This window comes from Rhineura floridana, chromosome 18 (genome assembly GCF_030035675.1).
Source record: "Rhineura floridana isolate rRhiFlo1 chromosome 18, rRhiFlo1.hap2, whole genome shotgun sequence".
Taxonomy (NCBI): Eukaryota; Metazoa; Chordata; class Lepidosauria; order Squamata; family Rhineuridae; genus Rhineura; species Rhineura floridana.
This window is the reverse complement of record NC_084497.1, coordinates 30,034,564-30,056,859: the sequence shown is the minus strand read 5'-3', so window position 1 is coordinate 30,056,859 and position 22,296 is coordinate 30,034,564. Positions and strand designations below refer to the sequence as shown.

The following is a 22,296-nucleotide window of genomic DNA, read 5'->3' as shown; positions in this document are numbered from 1 at the left end:
CCAAGCTGGGGAAGCCAGACTTCGGACAGGGAGATTTCATGGGGCTGCAAGGTCTGCCCAGGTGCTGATTTTCCTCCAAGACCCCCAGGGCAAGGGGAAGCGTCTTCACACCCAAGGAGTCCCCCCCAAAAGCCACTGTCAAGGGGCAAACGCTGCAGCACAAGGTCAGGCCAAGGGATATAAAGGTCATGCCACCCCCACCTCTCTCGCCCACCCGGGCCGCATCACCCCTCTGGGCACCACAGCTCCCCTGACCAAGAACAAAACAACCAGGACCTGCCAAGCACAGACCAAATGTCCCAATGCAGCCTCTGCACAGATGCTCTCACTCACCAGAAAGACCTCTTGCCCTCCAAACGGTGACATTTTCCTCGGGGACACAGTGGCCTGCATTCCTCCATATCTGCACAGGAACCTGAGCTTTTTCAGTGCTTTCTTGCCTGGTTACACACAGACAATTCTCACCCCTCTAAAAACAGACCAACCATTTACAACCAGCAGTCTGATTCCCAGTGTTGCTCAGAAATTCTAAGGAAAAAAACCAGTGCTGTGTTGAAAGGTTGAGTCCACCATGATGATTCAAAATGGCATCTGACTGCATCCAAACCCAGAGGAAACCCAGCTCCTTCAGCTCAGGAACCATCATGCAAACTTGGGTTATGATACCTGAAGAGGTGACCGGAATGCTGTTTGTGTGTTTCTTGGGAGACGCAGCAGGGCAATCAGCTAAAGCCAAAGGGAAAATGTCTGAATGCAGCAGCCTCGCCCAACTTGGTGCCCTCCTAATGTTTTAGACCATAGCCCCAGCACCATATAGCAGTGCTGGCAGAGATGGGAGGCATAGCCCAAATCAGGGACCCTGTCACCAACCACAGCTGGGATCCTTGGGAACTTTGCACCTTCACCAAAACAGGGACTTTGTTTAAAAAACAAAACCTGCTACTATTACCCAGGGCTCTTTTGGAAATACTGGAACTGGCTCAAAATGTAACAAAAAGCACAACAAGCACACTACACACTGTTGTAATCTGACGGCCAGCGCACACAAGACGATGCTTGAATGACCCTGGGATCCGTGTCCCCTTGTGACATAAACCCTCATGGAGAAGTCTGGCAGCATCCCCAAATCCAGTTCCAAAGTATTGCCAAGGAGTGCTGGGAAGGGCGACAAATCAAGCAGCCCACAACACAAACGCGTTTGGGAAAAAGAAGAGGTGCTTCTGTACAATGGGATTCTCTCTCACGCACACCTCTAATTCTCTTCTTACATTTGGAGGTCTCAAGGGTGTTCCCACAAACCTTCCAATAGCACAGTGGATTAACAACAAAAACACAGGAAGCTGGCTTGCACCAAGTCCACCAAGCTCAGTATTGTCTACACTGACTGGCAGGAGCTCTCTGAAGTTTCCCCCCAGCTCTCCCTGGGGATACCGAGAATTGAACCTGTCACCTCCTGCATGCAAAGGACCTGCTCTGCCACTGAGCTGCTGGTCCTCCCAAGCACCTGCACCACGCGGGCCACAACTTCCAAGAGGGCGGAAGTCAACGCTGTAAAACCCACTTCTTTGTTTACTTTAAAAGTTTTTAAAATAAAAACCACACACAGTATGTCGCTCCCTATTCCTAAGCCTTGGTGTGGGTAACAACCACCCAACGTAGGAGGGTTTACTGCCTTTTAGCAAGTCAGACCATTGGTCCATGTGGCTCAGTACTGTCTACACTGACTGCCAGCAGCTCTCCAGGGCTTCTCCCAGCCCTGCCTGAAGACGCTGCCGGGGACTGAACCCGGGGCCTTCTGCAGGCAACACAGGTGCTCTGCCACTCAGCTACTGGCCTTTCCCTAAAGCCGTGAAGTGAGCTGGCTGTGAAAGATAAGGGCAAAATAACATCTCCATCATGCCTTTGTTTGCACCTCCCCAGACAAGAGTTAAGTAGGCGTTAAAATGTTTTTTCTCCAGAAGCAATTAACCAGCAGGCTGGGCCTGGTTGTGTTCACTTCACAGCTCAGATTCTCAACCCTTCCCCTTCTTCTTCACCTCGGAAGACTCAGCAGGAGGAGAAGGAGGAGGAGGGTGGAAGAGTGGCGATAATGCTACATTCGCTGAAGCTGGCAGAAGCGCTGGTGCCTGCAGAGACACCACACACACTCCCACCACAAAGAAGCCCAAATACAAACATAACAGCTCCATCCAAGCAGGCAGAGAGCATAATAAAAGAGGAAACCCGGCCTGTTTGGTAGTTCAGTGATTTGGCAGAGGCCTCAGTCAGATATAGCAAGTTCAAACAAGCTTATCTGTTACTAACATCATCCTTTGCGAAGATAAATAAAATCCAGCTCTAAACACACTTTCTCCTTTCTACAAACCCATTCCAAATCTTTCCTCCCCACCCCACCCCAAACAAGGAAAACAGGAAATCCAACTAACCTCTTTTATCAGTCCAGCCAGTAAGAAGCAGGGGCAGGCAGGGAATTTGCAGGCACAGAAGACCTCAGGGGGCTTCTCTCTTGATCCTGCTCTACACCCACTCCCACCCAGACTCCAAGGCAGCTTGAAGGACCGAGACTCCCACACACAAACACACACACACACACACACTCTCACTCCATCAGAGCTCACACCCGGACAGAAACTGTGCAAAGAGGAGGAGGCAGCGGCGGCAACGCAGAGGCATTCCCCGGTCACTGAATCACTTCCCCTGACGGGGTTTCTCGATATTTGCTGGAAGAGTACAGCCCACCCAGTGCTGCAAGGCTTATTAATCTCTTCCTTTCTTGGCTGCCTGGCCCCCCACGCTCGCAGGCCATTTTCTGCAGAATACTTTGTGCAAAACAGCCTTTGCGCCAGGCGGAGAGGGCGGAGAAGGAGGCTGGCCAAAGGCACACATCAACCCAGGTGATTCATAACACTCCATCCCACGGAACCCCAAGCTGAAGGCACGTTTCGCAACTGCAGGTGGGTCTCCTGTTTGGGGAAGGATCATAGCTCAGCAGTGGAGCAGCTGCTTTGGGTACAGACGGGGACCCCGGCAGCATCTCCAGATACGTCAGGGACAGATTCCCTGCCTGAAACCCTGGAAAGAGCCACTGCCCAGCAGCTTCCAGACACATCAATGGAGCAAGTGAACTTGTACTCTACAGGAGGCAAATGCTGGCCTGGGAAGCTGCCAGCCTGCCTCTCAGCCTAGCCCCCCTCACAGGGCTGGTGGGAGGAGGTTTGTATTATATTGGTCACTGCGTACCTCCCCAAGGCACTGCAAAGATGTTAGACGGGGGGGGGGGGAGATATAAGATGGGGAACAATGTACACCATCTTCAGCTCCTTGGAGGAAAGGTGGGATATCAATGTAACACTCCCATGACAAAAAGCTGCCTTATAGCTGATCAGACCACTCGTCCCCTGAGCGTAATATAATCTATTCCGATTTAACTGAACATGGCCTCACCAGGGCAGGGGAAAGAGGAAATACAAATGCCCCTGCAAGCACGGAAGGAACAACTTGCACACCGAAGGGATACAGGAAGCCGCCTTGCACTGAGTCAGACTATTGGTCCATCCAGCTGAGCATTGTCTGCACTGACTGGCAGCAAGGGCTCTCCAAGGTTTCAGGCAGGGGATATTTCCCGGCCCTGCCTGGAGATGCTGCCAGGGAGGTTGGAAGGGAGACCTTCTGCCTGCAAAGGAGACGCTCTGCCAGTGAGCAATGGCCCTTCCCAGTCCTAAAGCTATGCGTCCCAAGAGCTGTCCCTTCCATCTCTGCCTGAACACACCCAACACATTTGCATGAATGCAGCCGCTTCACACTCAAATATGAAAACCCGCTGCCCAGCCGGAGCTGCCAGGAGCGCCTTCCTGGCCTCAAGCATCCCTGCCACCCGTTCTGATGAAAGCTCTGGAGGAGGAGCAGGGAGAACGCAAGGGCTCCCTCCCGACCCTCATCCCTCCCCACCACCTGGATCGGTGCCCCACAAGCCTGGCTCAGAGCGCAAGGCGCCTTGGCTCACGCAAAGTGCTTTTTGCCACCCGCTAGGCTCATTACACAGACTCACAGCCATGCACAGAGAGGCAGAGGCAAAGCCAACCCATCCCCTCCCTCCACACGCACTTAATCAGGTCCCAACCAGCCAGGCAACAAGATGCAGGCCTCTGGAGAAACAGCCAAGGCAAGCCTGGGCCGGCTGGGTGGCAAGGAGAGCCTCAGGTGGATGGAGTGAGAGACAATAAAGCGCTATGGTGCAGAGATGAGGAGTCTAGCGAAGCTCAAGCAGCCCGGCTCCTTGGCGACTTGTGGGCCACAGAGGGGGCTGCATCAATCCCACCTGTTTCTCCCCACCCCCTCCACCGATAACCACATCCCCACAGCAGCCTCCGCCAACCTGGTGCCTTCCAGATGCTTTGGAAGCTGGGGCTGATGGGAGTTGTAGTCCAAACCATAAGGAGGGCACCAGGTTAGGCATGGGTGGGATGGGGGAAGCTGGTGCCCTCCAGATGCTGCTGGAGCCCAACTCCCATCAGCCAATGGTCAGGGATGATGGGAGTTGTAGCCCAGGAACATCCGGAAGACCACAGGGGCTCCTCCACCCCCACCCCCCAGGATTGCCTTCTATGCACTCAGGCACACTTGCGAACAAAATGAGCAGCCAGGGCACAACACATTGCTGGCAGGACAGCAGTTGGAGAAGCAGGAAGAGGAAAGCGGGACAAGGCGCTACTAAATAGGGCTTGTGGATTTCATACAGGAGACAAGGAACCTCAAAATGTTCATGGAACAGAAAAAGCCGCCACCAAATGAAAGGGCCCGCGGTCTCCGTGCTAACTCACAAGCTAGGCACTTTCACAACAGACACAACAGGCACTCCTCCACTCCCTGTTCTGCCCATGTAATCTTAGATCCAAACTGTTTGCATTTTCCATTTGCCCAGGGCGGCAAACATAACAGCACAATTTAACAGCAACAAAAAGAAAAAGCATTCTAAAAGCAGTATGAAAACATCTAAACACACAGTTATGGTTTAGAAACCTCCTTCCATCCAGTGGTCTCCAGGATGCCTGGGCAGCCCCCTTCAGCCATCGAACGCCTGGGCAAAGAGGGACACTTTCAGCTTTCAAAATACAGAGTATGCAATAGCTTAAGAGTGGACGTGAAATGAAGCGAGTTAAAAAGAACGTTAAATGGCACAGGATAGGTTGGCAGCAAATGACGACGTAGTAAAAATAGTATACAGTACCAAAGTTGGGGAAACGAGCTATACATTTGCGGGAGGGGGGAAGAGATTACAGATAAGAAGGGATGTGCACGTGAGGGAAGATGATAAAGCAAGTTAGAGGCTTGAGATCAGTTCTTGTGATCAAGGTAGAGATAAAGTGGGACCCTCCACAAGAATGTTAGCAAGGAATCTTGAGTAAAGGCCTGTCAAAAGCCCAGATGCCAGCCTGTGAGATATACCCTCTTCACCAGAGGCAGCAGTGTCTCATCTGTAAACTGAAGGTTTACCCCTCACGGAGCTATAATTCACAGCACAACAAACAACCGTTCCCAGGACTCTGTTTTTGAGGAGGTTGTGTGCTTTAAACATATGGTGCATTTATAGCCGGAGGTGGGGGAGACAGTGTGTCATCTGAATGCCCCTGCAGCTGCCCCACTGCACAGCATTTGAGCATAACTGTTTTAAGGCTGCCTGGGAGGGAGGACTGAGAAAAAGACAAATAATTGGGTGTTAGAACAAATTAAACCAGAACTATAACTAGAAGCTAAAATGATGAAACTGAGGTTATCATACTTTGGACACATCGTGAGAAGACCTGATTCACTAGAAAAGACAATAATGCTGGGAAAAACAGCAGGGAGTAGAAAAAGAGGAAGGCCAAACAAGAGATGGATTGATTCCATCAAGGAAGCCACAGGCTTGAACTTACAAGATCTGAACAGGGTGGTTCATGACAGATGCTCCTGGAGGTCGCTGATTCATAGGATTACAGTAAGTCGTGATCGACTTGAAGGCAGATAACAACAACAACAGAAGGGAGGGGCAGCACACACTCCACATAGCTGGAAGGTACTTAAGGATTTCCCTACGGCTGCAGAGAGATGCTGCTCCTTAGCAAGGCCCTGATATTGCCAAATGTGGAAGACTGCAGTGAGGAAAGAATTGGCGGAGTAACTACCCCTCCCCACCCCTCAGGCTTGGGAAATCCATTGCGGAAACTGTCCTCTTTCTGGGCTTTCCAAGGGTTGGGAACAGCCTGTCCTTGCCTGCTTACACAGAGGAGGAACACAAGCCATTTGATCGCTAAACAGGGAGGGACGGCAGAACCCTCAAGCGCCTGTTATTTGTCAGCAGTTCAGCAGGCCTTGGTTGCTCGCCAGAGCCCTCCTGACAGCCAGATCCCTTCTCTTACTTTGGGGGAGGCTTCAACCGTGCAAGGGGCACTCTTTCTGCAGCAAAAGGATCCCCCCCCCAATGCAGGGCTATAGGGTTGTTGTCACCAACTACATTTTACTCAGAGTAGACCCAATATTCGCCAATTCGATTAACTGCAGTGTGTCTACTCTAAGCACGATATTGCTGGATACAGGACACAATCTCTAAGGAAACCCCACAAAGTTGCCAGTTGCTTGGAGCAACTAACATATAAACCTCTTTCTCCAGCAAAGGGAATTCCCTCACCTGCCCCCCCCCCCAAAAAAAGAGTGGCCAGGCCTTGCTCCTAGATTCCTGCTAGACATTCCACCACAGACACTCTGCCTTACAAGTCTTTAAAGCTGGCTTAAATCCAAGAGGGAGCAGAGCCAGAGGCTGGGATGTTTAATTTCCCCATGCCTAGAAGGCTGTTTCAAGTGTTACATCTAGACACCTCCTGCATGCACAGGGAGGACTTTGCACCTCAGCAGTGGCCCTGGCCCTCCCCGGCTCCTGTCTTTATGACACCCTCCAGAAGTTACAGTCTGACCCAGAAAGCCATCTCCTCCCACCCACTCACAGGAGTCTCCAACACCCCACAAAACAAGGGGTTGTACCCACTTTTAGTCCAACTACTCTAAACAGTAGACCGTTTTCAATTAATGGGTATGACTAACTTAAGAACAAAGGAAGTGGCCTTAGACTGAGTCAGACCATTGGTCCATCTAGCTCAGTATTGTCTACTCTGACTGGCAGTGCCTCTCCAGGATTTCAGACAGGGGACATTCCCAGCCCTACCTGGAGATGCTGCCAAGGACTAAACCTGGGACCTTCTGAATGCAAGGCAGGGGCTCTGCCACTGAAGGTACTTCTTAGGTCTATTAATGTCACTGAGTTTACTCCGATCAGGAATAGCTACTGCACAAACTGTGCAACTGCTGGGAACGGGGGCAGCGGCTCTTGAAGCTCAGAGAAGATGCCCACATTCTTGAAGGGCAAGGAGAGGCTGGCACAAGCCACTTACAGATGCCAACACACAGAAGCTGCAGAGGCCATCTTTGCAAACAGTGGCCCATTATCAACAATGCAAATGTGCCCAGATCCTGTGAATAGCTCATTATCCGAGGGAGAGAAATGTTACCCATTTTCTGCCTCTCCCCCCCTATCAACTTTATTTTGCTCCCTTTGTCATCCTTCCAAATGAAAGCCTCTGCAAACCCCGTAACTGCATTTTTCTAAGCTAAGCATGCACCTTGCCACTGTGAATACCTCGCAGCCTGTCTCCCTTGCACCGTTCCCTAAAGACAGGGTTTACACTGCAAGTGCAAATCCAGTTTGAATTCCGTTCTGCAGACACCTTCTGGCAAAGGACCTCGAAGCTCTGCGAGAAGGACCTGGGGTGTTCAGCCCCCTCTCCATTCCCTGAACTCCTTAGGAGCAAAAAAAATCACAACAGCAACACCAGTTTGAATAAGAGGTAGAGGCATACAGCTGTCTCTACCGTTAATCCTACTCAGAGTAGGCGCCTTGAAATTAATGGATGTTACTAACTTGGGTTTATTCATTTCAATGAGACTACTCTGAGCAGAACTCAATGGGCTGCAACCTCTTATCTTTCAGGGGGGAGGTCCTCAAAAGGTAAGCCACGTTTTCCTACCTTGGAAAAGGGTCAGTTCCCAGGGAACGGCAGAGAAACCCTAAAAGGCATTTTGTGCAGTTTGGGTGGCAAGCGCTGGATGGATGCTGTGCTAAGTGTGCTTGGAAGCAGCTGTGTAGGAGCAGCGTCAGAGGTCGGGGTTCCACCCGCCCACACTCCCCCCCCCCAGCACTACTGTCTTGTTGCTTCTTGGCACAATGCGCGCCTGCGTCAACCGACAGCGTCAGCAGCACTCAAGAGCTCGGGGCCTGGTGGTTTGCTGCTGCTGCTGCTCCTCCTCCTCCTCCTCCTCTCCCCACACGGCCCTCCCTGCTCCCCCCCACTTCTAAACTCATCCAACGTCATCCAGACAGATAACTCTCGGCAACACCAGCAGCTACAATGTACACACAGGGCCGGCCCCAAAGAGGCTGGACAACAACAAGGGCCATCTTGCGCCAGGCTCCCCTCCAGACTTCTGCCCGAGCAAAACAGCCTAGCCGGGAGCAAAGGTCACAAGGCAAGCAAGGAGGCAGAGGGATGATGGTCACCCTCAGGCACGTCTGGAAAGGCAGCTTTCTTTCTTTTACAACTGCCTTTGCTTCTCTCACTTTCCAATTTATTCCTCTCCCTTTTTTAAAAAGTTCTGTTCTTAAAATGTTGCAATGATAGGGGCGTACGCAGCCTTAGAATATTGTTGAGGCCTTCTTATTCCTGCCACTTGGGGTCTTCCTAGGTGAAGGTTAAAGAGATGAAACCATTCAGGGAATGTTGCGTATTTATGGAAACCTAACGCTAGAGATTCATTATTATATTCACATGATGAGAACTGTAGCCCAAAGCACCTGCAGTCCTCTGCAGGCATGTCTGTAACGCTCTGCACAAAGTTGTCAGAGACATATCAATGTATCACATCTATTTTAAAAAATGCAACACCATTAGTTTCTTCGCAAGAATTAATCCGATTTGTTTCAGGAACCAGGCTGAGGTTCAAATAATTTAGTGGCTACAAGTATTGTGTGTGTGTCCTAAGCAAAAAGTTAAATGCTTTAAAAATACTTTTACAAATGCAACATTGCAGCTTGGGGTTCCCAACATGGTGCCCATGGCCAACATGACATCGTCCCCAGCACTCCCCACCCCCACCACAAGTTCCCTGATCATCCCAAATTGTCAATTTTTGTTTACCAATTGAATTCTGTTTGGGGATGGGGGTGGGAAGTCTGTACTTTACCTGTTTAAGGGGGCATTTCTGAACATCACCAGTTTCTTCTTCTGTGAAATGGGTATTTTGCAGTGTGCATAACAGTCTTAGGTTTCCAAACATACCCCCAGGGTCCAAAACAGGTTGAGGATGCCTCTTTTCAGTATTCACACAAATATACATATGAAGGCCAACCTAACGCCAGAACTTCTGCCCTTCCTTTATACATAATTTACTTTGCAAGCAGGGCGGCCAGGGTCTGGTGCAAAGGGCAGGGCCAATGAGACCCAGCTCCCAACCACATTCATTTTCTCAGAGACCTAAATGTGCATCTAACCATATAAATTAGTACTGTATATGCCAAATTTATTCACTTTTTGGTCATAGTCCTATGCACCACTTCTTTTAAGTACCTCGCAACACCAGGAAACCCACAAGCAGGGGGTGAAGGCAGAAGACCTCCCTTGCTGCTGCTACCCCCCCCCGGAGCTGGCATTCAGAGGTAGACTGCCCCTGAACCCGTGGGCTCTATTTAAGCTACACCATCTAACGGCTCTTCTTGTTATTATGTGCCTCCAAGTCGACTACGACTTATGGCGACCCTATGAATCAGTGACCTCCAAGAGCATCTGTCATGAACCACCCTGTTCAGATCTTCAGGTCTGTGGCTTCCTTTATGGAATCAATCCATCTCTTGTTTGGCCTTCCTCTTTTTCTCCTTCCTTCTGGTTTTCCCAGCATTATTGTCTTTCCTAGTGAATCGTGTCTTCTCATTATGTGTCCAAAGTATGATAACCTCAGTTTCATCATTTTAGCTTCTAGTGACAGTTCTGGTTTAATTTGTTATAACACCCAATTATTTGTCTTTTTTGCAGTCCATGGTATCCGCAAAGCTCTTCTCCAACACCACATTTCAAATGCGTTGGTTTTTCTCTTATCAGCTTTTTTCACTGTCTAATAGCTCTTACTGGATCTCAACTAGCGGCTACTGCCCTGGCCCTGTGACAGTGAGTTCTACCAGGTTACGCAGTGAGAAAGGCAGACTCCCTTTGGTCCCATCTCCCTAAAGTAATAACGACCAAAACCACCTCAAGCCCTCTCTAGGTACTCTGTACGGTCGGCGCAGGACCTTCCAGCCACCAGCACCGGTGCCCACTGAGGACTAGCCGCATGGGTAGGCCTCTCGGACTGTGAAGCGACTGGTCTCCAACAGGGAAGTTCACCCCTCTCCCCCAGTAAGCAGGCCCAACCCGAAGGGCTAAGCCCGCACTTCGAGCAGCCTCAGGCTATTCTCAGGGAAAACGGTAAGGCGAGCCGCACTGAGGCAGCAAGAGATTCCCGAAGCCGCGGACGGGACGGGCGGAGGGAACTAAGCCGGCCTCGAACCGGGGAGGGGGACTTTCATGCGACCCCGAGCCCCCGCCAAAGACGGAGGCCCTCCCCGCGCGCACTGCCCCGCCCGGCATTCCCGGCCGCTGCGCCCCCCCGCCAAGGCTAGGGCGGGCAGGGAGAGGCTGCCCCGCGACAGGCGCGTCCGCAAGATTGGCAGGCGGAGCAGAGCAGAGCCCAGGCAGGCAGGCGGGCTGGGGGCCTCCAGGCGCCGGGCTGGGCTGCCTGCCCCCCTCCGGCTGCCTCGCCCCGGACGCTCTTCTCGCCGCGCCAAAACCGGAGGAGCGCCGGGGAGCCTCTGCGCCTTCTCCCGGGGCCCCTGTCCTTGCCGACTGGGGGGCTGACTCACCATGGCCGCCGCCGCCCGGCTCGTAGTCCGTCCCTTTCCTGCCTTCCCTCTGCCCGGCCCGGAGCAGCTGCGCGCAGAACGAGGCGAGCGCAAGTGAAGAGCGCAGCGGGTCGCCCCTGCCCAATGAGGGTCGGGCAGGAGGACGCACCTGGCCCCGCGCAGCCAATCCGCCCCTGGGAGGCGGAGTTTCCTCGGCTGGGCCTTAACCCTTTCCTCGTGCCCAGGTGCGCAAAGGAAAGAAGGCGCCCTCGCCCGTCTGCCCCGCCCCCAAAAACACCCAGGAGAGGATCGCCTTTGTAAGGGCGCAGAACCTCTGTGGGTCTCCCGACGTTGTTAGACTCCAACTCCCATCACCACCCCTTCAGCCCTACTGGCCAAGGCTGATGGGAACTGGAGTCCAGCAACATCTGGAGGGGCGAGGGATGCTCCAGGTCCCTGAGCCAGACCATCACTGGCCTTCAGCGCCCTTGGTAGTGCAAGGACGGGACGCCTGTGGCCTTGTCACCGGCACTGAACTTTACTCATGTTGGCTGGTACTGATGGGAGCTGGACTCCACCAACATCTGCAAGGCCACTGAGGTTCCCCGTCCCAGTTCTCCCCTTGAACCAGGGTGAAGTTGTCCAGGGCCTGGGGGGGCTGCCTTAGACCCCTTGCTTTTTTGGGAGGAGGGTCCCTGTGTCTCCAGCATCCTGAGAAGCCAGTTGGCATGAAAGGGGAGTGTGTTAGCCACTGAGAATAGTCTTCTAACATGCTTCCTTGTCCTTTGCTGCTGATTGGAGCCCATCAGAGGGAAAGGAGGTGAGTCAGCCACTGAGAAGACTCTTCTCAGTAGCAAACACTCTTCCCATTCATGCTTATTGGCTCCTAGGGACCTCTGCTGATGTGGGAGAAGGCATTAACAAGGCATCAACCCAAAAGCAAAAAAGGGGGAGGGGCATGGCTGCGACTATCATGAAGGGACCCTGCACTTCTGAACTACTGCCTTTAACTTGCTCCTCCTTTAAGTGCCCAGAATTGGGCCATGTTTTCCTTACAGGATTGTTGTTGCTGTGAGGACAGGGAGGGAAGGAAATCCTGAGCGCTTCTCCCATCCTGAGCCCTTTTGGAGCCACGATGCCTCTCATGACTTTGCCACAGTCAAAGCCTAGAGGATTAGCTTGGAAACGTTTGAAGAAACAAGTGTCATGGACGGTGTATTTTTGAAGATCTTCTCTTTCATTTGAATACATGTGTTGATTTTCAGTAATCTCTTTGGTGACTTTATTAAAAGGTAACGCGATGGAGGTGTCTAAAATTCTGCATGGTGTGGGGAAAGGGGGTGGGGATCCATTCCCCTCCCTCTCCCACATAATTCTAGAGCCCCGGTGGGGTCACCCAATGCAGCCGACCCGAGATTCTGGACAGTCACACGAGAGGTCTGCTCCCTGGTTCTGGAAACAGTGTCAAATGGCCACCACCTTGGATGAGACTAATTCACGGAGGAGAAGGAGACTAGTCTGCCTACCACCCACAATGGCTGTGTCCTCCATGGGTGGGGAGAGTGAGGCTGCACTCTGTGATCCAGCCTCCAGACCTCTGATCTGACAGGAACACCGGAACCTGCTTTCCACTGCCTTGGACCCACAGTCTATCTAGCTCATTAATGACTACACTGACTGGCAGCGTCTCTCCAGGATTTCAGACATGGGTCTCTCGCAGCTGTTTTTATGTTATTTTCCTAAGTATTCCTTTGGTATAACTTTTTCCTGTTAATAGTGATGTTGTTGCAAAACCCGTGCTAGTCATTTTACCTGCAGCGAGAAAACTTAACAGAAATAAAGGGAAGGGGAAATATTTTAGCAACTTAGAGTGCAATCCGATGCATGTCTACACAGAAGTAAGTCCCACTGAGTTAAATGGGGCTTATTCGCTGGTAAGTGAGTATAGGACTGCATCCTGGCTGGCTATTTTGATTTTGGAGTTGGCACAACATTGCCTTTAATTTATACAGAGAAAACTGAGACTCTCTCATGCTCATCCTCCCTTGCTTTGTGGTTACTGGTTTCTCTGGTAATCAGATCGGCACAGCTCAGATCTCTTTGTCATGTTTTGTGGGAAAAGTGAGCAGCCTCTTACAGAGAGCAGCTGGCTTGCGGCACCCCAAGCCGCTTTGTCAGTAGAATGGCCCTGCTAGAACTCTTGACTTCCTTCGTCCCCAGTTTCTTGGTTTGTGGATGCAAGAGCTTGGAAAAGTTACTTTTTAAAAACTACAACTCCCATCAGCACCAGACAGCATGGCCACTGGATTGGGCTGATGGGAGTTGTAGTTCAAAAAAAGTAACTTTTCCAAGCTGTGAGTTTGTTTCAATGTGTTGACAGGTAATTAAGTCCACACTGCTCCATTTACCCCCAGGAGTATCTCCTGTGCAAATCTAGTTGAAGCAAGAGGCTGTGCTTGGAAGCTTACACAGGCCCTCGAGTACATCACCCCTTCCTTTTGGTGGGGTGGGCCTGCATGGGACATATTCTTGGTAGACTATGCCTGCTAGGTTGGGTAAGAATTTTAATTCAGTTCGCATTTCAAGCAGAATTTATCAAATTCGCACTTTCTGAAACAATATCAGAACCGAAACACAGCTGTCCTTCGAAATTCACATTTATTAGGATTTTGGGATGCAGTTCGCCAGCTAAACAACATTTACAAAAATGCATATATTAGGCGACAGTGCATAAAAATGAATATATGAGTGAAAATAACATGCAAAAAGGCATCAAATGATGAGAAATAGCTTGCAAAAACGTGTTCTTTTGTCAAAACTGCCTACAAAAAAGTGTTTATTTGGAGAAATCACACTAATATGGTGGAGAATTTTAATGAGGATTTTTTTAAAAAAAAATGCAGATTGCTGCAGAAATACAGAGAACTGAATTTAACATTACAGAAGTGAGAACGTGAGAAGACTGGAATGGACAGATCTCTCCATCCCTCGTGCCCGCCCACCCCTGGCCTCCAGTTTGCAAGCCTCTCTAACGCCTTAAAAATAACTGTCAGCATTAAAATGGCTGACACAAGACATGCAAATGTATTAATGACTCAGTCGGCTTGCAAATGTAAATATGAATACTGCAATGGAATCAATAAGTGCTGACTGTGCTCCAGTGGAAGCAGAGAGGTCCCTCCTGCCCCTGTGCCCAGGGTGGGGCCTGGCTGGAATGTGAGGAAGTGCCAGGGAGGAAGGGAAGGGGCACTCTTTATCTTGTCTCAAGCCAGGGAAGGATTTGCAGATTTCCTGTACAACTCCACCAACCCTTTTGCCTGATTTTGACTTGGGTTTCTTCCTGTCCTACACAAGGGATTATTCTTCCCCCCAATGCTCCGTCAGTGGCGCATGAGAAGCAGCACTGATGCTCCCTCCAAAACGTGATGTTTGCTCACTCTCCCAGTTCCCTGAAGCCACGTGGGGCCAACCCACCACAAATTCTGGCCCTGGGGATGTGCGGAAGGTGGAGTCCATTGCTTTGCCTGAGCTCCTGCAGGGTGAGTGCAAAATAAGTTACCAAGGAGTTACCAAAGAATTTGCCTTTTTAAAAATGCTGTTCATACGCCCCTTGCTCCTCACCTCCCTCAGAGGACAGGCCCCTCAATGGCTATCGGTCATGCTCATAAGCAGTGACCGGATGGGACCACCAGGTTCAGAGGAAGCGCTGGGAGCAGGAGAGGCTGTTTCCTGTGGGCCTCCCAGAGGCATCTGGCCAGGTGCGACTGGCCACTGGCCACAGGACTAGATGGCCCTTTGGCACGATCCACCAGGGCTCTTCTTACGCTTTTAGGTGCCTGCTCTGCCTGGTCCTCCCCACCCCTTGCTCTGTAAAACACCAAACAAACTGGAGGCCAGCTTGTGCTGTTAATGATTTACTCTGCATTTCCTGGCTGAGTGAGTGTGAAGTGTCTGATTGCAGGAGATGAATCCATCCAGGCAACCTGTGCTGGAAAGACTCCCTGGCTGGAACTCTGGAGAGCTGCTGCCAGTCAGTGTAAACAAAATTAAGCAATATGGGCCAATGGTCTGACTCAGTATAAGGCAGCTTCCTATGTTTCTATTTAAAGCATCCCTTTATTCAGAACCATGAGGACTAGAGTGCTCTAGCATCTCCAGGTAGGGCTGAAAGAGAACTGTGTCTGAAACCCTGGAGAGCCTCTGCCAGCCAGTATAGTCAGCACTAAGCTAGGTGGGCCAATGGCCTGACTCTGTATAAGGCAGCTTCCAGAGTGAGAAGCCTCAAAGCCTGCAAGGGTTTTCATGCTGGGTGAAGGGATGGCTCATACCCTGGAGGGCAGAAACAAAATTCGAAGTGATCGTGGTAAGATGGAGCATTGGGCTGAAAACAACCAAATGAAATTTAACAGGGATAAGTGCAAAGTTCTACACCCAAGAAAAAGAAATCAAATGCACGGTTATAAGATGGGAGATACTTGGCTCAGCAATGCTACGTGAGAAAAGGATCTTGGGATTGTTGTTGATCACATGCTGAATATGAGCCAACAGTGTGATGTGGCTGCAAAAAAGGCAAATGTTATTTTAGGATACATTAACAGACGTATAGCTTCCAAATAGCATGAAGTCCTAGTTCCCCTCTATTCAGTAATGGTTAGGCCTCATCTTGAGTACTGCATCCATTCTGAACACCGCAGTTTAAGAAAGATGCAGACAAACTGGAATGGGTTTAGAGGAGGGCAACAAGGATGATCAGGGGACTGGAAACAAAGCACTGTGAGGAGTGACTGAAAGAACTGGTCCTGTTTAGCCTTGAGAAGAGAAGACTGAAGGCAGATATGATAGCACTCTTCAAGTACATGAAAGGTTGCCACACAGAGGAGGGCCAGGATCTCTTCTTGATCGTCCCAGAGTGCAGGACACGGAATAATGGGCTCAAGTTGCAGGAAGCCAGATTTCGGCTGAACATCAGGAAAAACTTCCTGTACGACAATGGAACCAATGACCTAGGGAAGTGGTGGGCTCTCCAACACTGGAGACATTCAAGAGGCAGCTGGACAGCCACCTGTCAGGCATGCTTTAAGCTGGACTCCTGCATTGAGCGGGAGGTTGGACTGAATGGCTTTATAGGCCCTTTCCAATTCTACTATTTTAAGATTCTGTTAACAGCACTGACCCCACAGGAACCACAAAACAGGCTCCAGTCTTTGTTGCAGCACTCTCTCTCTCCCCTTAATCAAAACCAGACCACCATCAAAAACAATGATGAATGCTGTTCCCCCCACCCCTCAGAACTAGAGAAGAAGGGCAATGTGAAGAACCACTGCAAAATGGGCTAGGGAGGAGAGATGAAAAGCCACAGAATTTAGCCATGGAAGATTAATCTGTCAATTCTGACACAAGTTTAAGAGTTGGTTGAAGTGCAAATGAAGCAATTTGTGTGTGTATCTGAAAGTCTCGATCACACAAGGGAGTTTGTCTAACTTCACTGATGTCAGAGTCCTTAGTAACTCTGAGAGCCTCTTCAAGGTTCTCATGGTGCAACTTTAAAACTGTCTGTACAGCTGACAGAACCAGCTTTGGAGCAGGAAGGAAGGGGGAGAGAGGGAGGATTTTATTTGTGCCAAGGTTCAGTTCCACAACACTTTCCATTTTTTTTAAAAAAGAGTCTGAACACAATCCTGGAACTTGTGAAGCAGTTAAAAAAAACAAGAGGGACTCTGAACATGTGCAGAGAACACCCAACTGAATAGCCGTAGCTCAGCCCTCAACACACAACTATGACCAGCATTGGGGGGCAGAGTGAAGGAGAATGGTAATTAATCCCCATGCACATGGCTCATGAAGTTAATTGACTTAATCGGTCAGTGTGGTATAGCAGCTACGAGTGTTGGGAGAGCAGGGTTGAAATCCCCACTCAGCCGTCAAGAAGATCACTGGGTGACCTCAGGCTGGATACAATCTCTCAGCCTACTTCACAGAGTTGTTGTGAGGATAAAATGGGAGAGGGGAGAGAACAGTGTACACTACCTTGAGCACCTTGGAGGAAAGGTGGGAGATCAATGTAATAATAATAATAGTAGCAGCTTACCAAGATTCAGTATTCCACGTAACTCATCCAGAAATCTTGGCACCCCAGGGCTCGTTGACTCTGATGGTGTCTTCAAAAGTGCAAATACAAGTCCTTAATCATCTAGGTAATCCTTATATCAAACCTAACACATCATTACTTAATAATTAACTTCCAAATTTGACCACACCCAATCAGAAAACAGAGGCAGGGCGCTTGCATCATTTACAAGCAACCCAATCACATTTTGGAGGATCCATAGTGTCCTGTCTCTGCATCCAATGAAGGATGTTGGTGGGGCATCCTGACAGCAGCTTCACTAGACTACCATCCTGGGAGAAGAGGCGCAGCTCAGTGGCAGAGCACCTGTTTGGCATGAAAAAGGGTCCAGGTTGGATCCCTGGCAGCATCTCCAGGTACGGCTGGCAAAGAGTCCTGCTGGACCCCCCTGGAAAGCCATTGCCAGTCAGTGTAGACAATACTGAGCTACTTGGCCCAGTGGTCTGCCTTGTGGAAAGGCAGCTTCTTACATTCCTAGTATACCTGCAACTCCCACGTGAGCAGCTGAAAATATTTGTAATGGTTTATTTGTATTTATCAGGGGTGCGTGGCAGGTCACTGCTGCAGCTGGCAGTTTATTAAAAGCAGGAAACAAAACTCTTGCCCTTTGGGGTTGAGACGTCCTTTGCAGGGTTTCGGCAGACCTCCAAATATGGAGGCTCCCTGAGCAAAGATCAGGGAGCGGGAGAGATAACGAGGGAGAAGTTAAAGGAAGAGGAAAAGAGAGATTTGCCAGAGAAGTCAATGTGTTCATTTGTGGCAGGGAGAAAAAAATATTTCACCCACAAAAGTTTCTGCCCCACTGTGTCTGTTGCAGCGTTCACCAACATGGTGCTCTCCAGCTGTGTTGGACGACATAAGCAGGGCCCTGCAGCAGGTGGCTCAGGCCAAAGGAAGCCCCTCTGGTCCAGGCTCCGATCCTCATAGGGGCCGAACAGATGCCCCCCTGGGAAGAGGCCCATGAGCAGGGCATGAGCAGAATGGCCCTCTCCCACTCTGTGGCAAGGCTGGCCAAAGACAGTTTGCTGATTGGCGGAAGGACAAGGAGGCACTCCCTTGCCCATTCCACTTAGAGAAGCTGACCTCAACACTGAGGGTGGGATAGCATCTCCCCCCCTGCACCTGAAGCAGCAGGTCAGTTTTGGGGGTCCAGGAGGGGCCACGTGGCAACAGCGGGGAATGTCTGAAGGGCTCAGGAAGAACAACTGGGGGCTGCTGCTCTTCCTGTCCCCCACCCCCAGCATCTAACACATGGGAAATTTGACTCACTCTGCCTAACAGTAAGGCTGGCTCTGCTCTGGGATCTGGAGAGCACAGGCCAGTCTTAGGCTGCAATGCACACCATACATTTAAAGCACATAAGCACCTTTAAAGCACAGGACTTCCCAGGATTCTTTGGGAGAAGCCATGTGCTTTAAATGTATGGTGTGCATGCAGCCTTAGTGTGCTGGGAATGGAGGAAAGACATTTTGGATGGGGTGGATAACTGGTGACCCTTCCAGATTCTGTGCTGTCATTTGCCCAGATGCCCCTGGGAGAGGCACATAAGCAGCAAGGACTAAGCAAACAGAGCCTGGATGTACGCAAATTCGACTGTGTGTATGTGTGTGTGACAGACAGAGAGAGAGTGAAAAAACCAGCTGTTCTGTCCTTCTTGAAGGCTAATGTTTAATCCACCAAGCTCATTTTCACAGCTGTGGGTCTGCCGGCTGGCATTTTATCCACTCCAGATTGGCAACTTTCAACAATAATTTCCTTGAAATCTGCAGGAGCTGTGTGTGCACGCATGTGCCTGAGGCCAAAGGAGCACGATTAGTCCTCACTTCCCAAGGACCTGCTCTAGCTCAATAGCATATGCGGATCCCTCCCATCCTTTTAAAATCTTCAGGAAATTAGCCCCTCCGCACCGCTGAAGTGTGGGGCCTCATTTGCATGTTGTTGTTGTTGTTGTGTGCCTTCAAGTCAATTTCAACTTATGGCGACCCTATGAATCAGTGACCTCCAGTAGCATCTGTCATGAACCACCCTGTTCAGATCTTGTACGTTCAGGTCTGTGGCTTCCTTTATGGAATCAATCCATCTCTTGTTTGGCCTTCCTCTTTTTCTACTCCCTTCTGTTTTTCCCAGCATTATTGTCTTTTCTACTGAATCATGTCTTCTCATGATGTGTCCAAAGTATGATAACCTCAGTTTCATCATTTTAGCTTCTAGTGACAGTTCTGGTTTAATTTGTTATAACACACAATTATTTGTCTTTTTTGCAGTCCATGGTATCAGCAAAGCTGTCCTCAAACACCACATTTCAAATGAGATTATTTTTCTCTTATCCGCTTTTTTCATTGTCCAACTTTCACATCCATACACAGAGATCGGGAATACCATGGTCTGAATGATTCTGACTTTAGTGTTCAGTGATACATCTTTGCATTTGAGGACCTTTTCTAGTTCTCTCAGAGCTGCCCTCTCCAGTCCTAGCCTTCTTTGGATTTCTTGATTATTATCTGCATTTTGGTTAATGACTGTGCCAAGGTATTGGTAGTCCTTAACAAGTTCAATGTCCTCTTTTGTCAACTTTAAAGTTACATAAATCTTCTCTTGTCATTACTTTAGTCTTCTTGACATTCAGCTGTAGTCCTGCTTTTGTGCTTTCCTCTTTAACTTTCATCAGCATTTGTGTCAAATCATTACTGGTTTCTGCTAGTAGTATGGTATCATCTGCATATCTTAAATTATTGATATTTCTCCCTCCAGTTTTCACACCTCCTTCATTTTGGTCCAATCCCGCTTTCCTTATGATATGTTCTGCATATAGATTAAACAAATAGGGTGATGAAATACACCCGTCTCACACCCTTTCCGATGGGGAACCAGTCGGTTTCTCCATATTCTGTCCTTATAGTCACCTCTTGTCCAGAGTTTGCCATATTATCTCTGGTGCCTCTTCCCTTTCTAAATCCAGCTTGCACACCTGGCATTTCTCACTCCATATACGGCAAGAGCCTTTGTTGTAGAATCTTGAGCATTACTTTAAGGCAATAGTTCGATAATTACTGCATTCCCTGGGATCCCCTCTCTTTGGAATTGGGATGTATATTGAATGCTTCCAGTCTGTGGGCCATTGTTTAGTTTTCCGTATTTGTTGACAAATTTTTCTCAAAATTTCGACAGATTCAGTCTCAGTAGCTTGTAGCAACTCTGTTGGTATGCCATCTGTTCCTGGTGATTTGTTTATTCCAAGTATTTTAAGAGCAGCGTTCACCTCACATACCCCCCCTTTTCCCTTGCAGGTACAGCAGCCGCACAAGTGCAGCCCTTTGAGAAGTGGCTGGCAATGCTAGACGGAGAGCATTCCTTTGCCAACACTGCAGCCTGCTGGCACTTTGATGGAACTGCAAGAGAGATCCAGAGCGATTAACAAAATGCTTTAAAACGCTGAAGGACAGCCATTGGCCATGCTTGCAGGGGCTGATGGGAGTTGTAGTTCGGCAACATCTGGAGGGCCAACAGTTCTCCAGCCTTGTGGTGCAGTGTCTGCTTTGCATGCAGAAGGTCCCTAGGTCAGTCCCTGGCAGCACCTCCAGTAGAGATGGAAGAACCCCCTGCCTGAAACCACCGAGAGCTGCTGCCAGTCAGTGTAGGCAATACTGAGCTAGATGGACCAATGGTTTGAATCAGTACAGTATAAGGCAGCTTCCTTTGTTCCTCGGAATCAGCAAATGTTGCTAATTATTATAATTCCCCCCCTGTGCCAGGCAGCTGTTCTGGGGGTTTCGCCGTGATACTAAAATGTCTTGAGCGGTCTAGCCGGCAGGGAGCAAACGATTCAATTTTATGGTGTCGTGTTCATCAGTTACTGAGTGGCAGTTTAAAAAAATTAATCTGTTCATTTCCCTTTTTTATTTACATTTGTTATATAAAATCATTTCTAATATATTCATGGCTAAGTGAATATGATTTAAGGTTTGATCCCTAATTCAGAATTTATGTCGGTGGATTCCTTTCATTATTATTTTATTAAAGGCAAGGATACCTTTGTTTTAAATACAGGTGATGTGGAATCCACTTTGGGGCACTCTCGGACCATGGCAGAGGCATGCGAAATGGATGGAGCGTCCACAGTTTGGGACACCCCAGCAGAGCTCTGATTTGACAACACCAGCACCAAGGTAACTCTTTGCCCTCCATTGAAGGAACTCCACGGAAGCCCAAATAATCCAGATTATGAGCAGCAAGTGGGCAACACAAGAGAGTTTTGCTGTGACTTTGGCAAAAGCTTCAACTTGGGGTGACAGAGCTCAGAGGGGGAGTTGTCGCACTCAGGTCCTGCTGGTGGGCTTCTGATTGGGGCATCTGGTTGGCCACTGTGAGAACAGGACATTGGACTAGATGGGCCACTGGCCTGACCCAGCAGGCTCTTCTGATGTTCTTATGGGGTGGGAGGGGGTGGTGCAGCGCCTGGGGGGGGGTCGCAGAGGCGAAGTGGCTACATGACGGGGGGGGAGAGAAAACCGGAAGCAACAGAGGTGAGGCGAAGAAACAGAGGAAGGGCCGTAGCTCAGTGGCAGCGCATCTCCTTGCAGGCACACGGCTGCGCGCCCGCCTGCAAACAACGTGCTTTGAAGTCTCGGTGCGGAGGCAGCATCGGCGGGCACGGCGGCGCCCTCTCCTCCCTCCGGCGGCGCCGAGGTGCCCTTTCGTGTCCGGCCGGCAGAGGGCAGCAGCGTCCCCGCCTGGCTCTTGGGGAGCTGCGGGCCGAGGAGGGGGGCAGAGCGGAGGGGCGAGCCGCTATTCTTTTTCCCACCCAGGAGGGAGGGATTGGGAGGGAGGGGGTGCCGGCGACTCTCCCTCCCTCCCTCTTTCTCCCCCTTTAAAAAGGCCCGCGGGGCGCTCTGGCCAAGCCTGCTGCAGGCAGTTGCTGCCGGCGCAGTGAAGGAGCCGGGCAGCGGCTGGCGGAGGAGGAAGAGGCGCGCTGCAGCAGGACAGGCGGGCGGGCAGGCACCGACTCCGGCCGGCAGCAGCGGCGGCAGCAGCCGAGGTGAGGCTCCCGGTCCGTCCGGGGAGCGGGACACCCACTCCTCTTCCCCTTCCTCTCTCGGACCCCTCTCGCTCTTTGCAAGCCACCGCCGGGAGCTGCTACGCGCGGACTTTTCTGTCTCGCCACCTTTTTAGCCGGCCTTCCCGGTGAGCCCCAGAGCCGCTTTTGTTGTGCCAA

At 50.3% G+C, this 22,296-nt stretch overlaps 2 protein-coding genes across 8 annotated transcripts in view; one reads left to right on the top strand and one right to left on the bottom strand.

Moving 5' to 3' along the window:
* Positions 1-11,062, bottom strand: part of ECE1 (endothelin converting enzyme 1) — a 43,037-nt gene extending 31,975 nt beyond the window's left edge. Inside the window, exon 1 of one of the 4 annotated variants that reach the window (XM_061600804.1) lies at positions 10,979-11,062. In XM_061600804.1, the coding sequence (XP_061456788.1) occupies positions 10,979-10,981 (3 nt within the window). In that variant the 5' untranslated portion in view covers positions 10,982-11,062. Of the gene's footprint in view, positions 1-2,426; positions 2,735-8,057; positions 8,078-10,978 lie in introns of those variants that run through there. The other 3 variants (XM_061600809.1, XM_061600808.1, XM_061600805.1) reach the window with 3 other exon arrangements.
* A 10,857-nt stretch (positions 11,063-21,919) lies between these two features.
* The window catches only part of ALPL (alkaline phosphatase, biomineralization associated), a 42,087-nt gene continuing 41,710 nt past the window's right edge, over positions 21,920-22,296 (top strand). For 2 of the 4 annotated variants that reach the window (XM_061601201.1, XM_061601200.1), the window contains exon 1: positions 22,156-22,265. The gene's annotated coding sequence lies outside the window, so the exon portion shown is untranslated. Of the gene's footprint in view, positions 22,120-22,155; positions 22,266-22,296 lie in introns of those variants that run through there. The other 2 variants (XM_061601199.1, XM_061601198.1) reach the window with 2 other exon arrangements.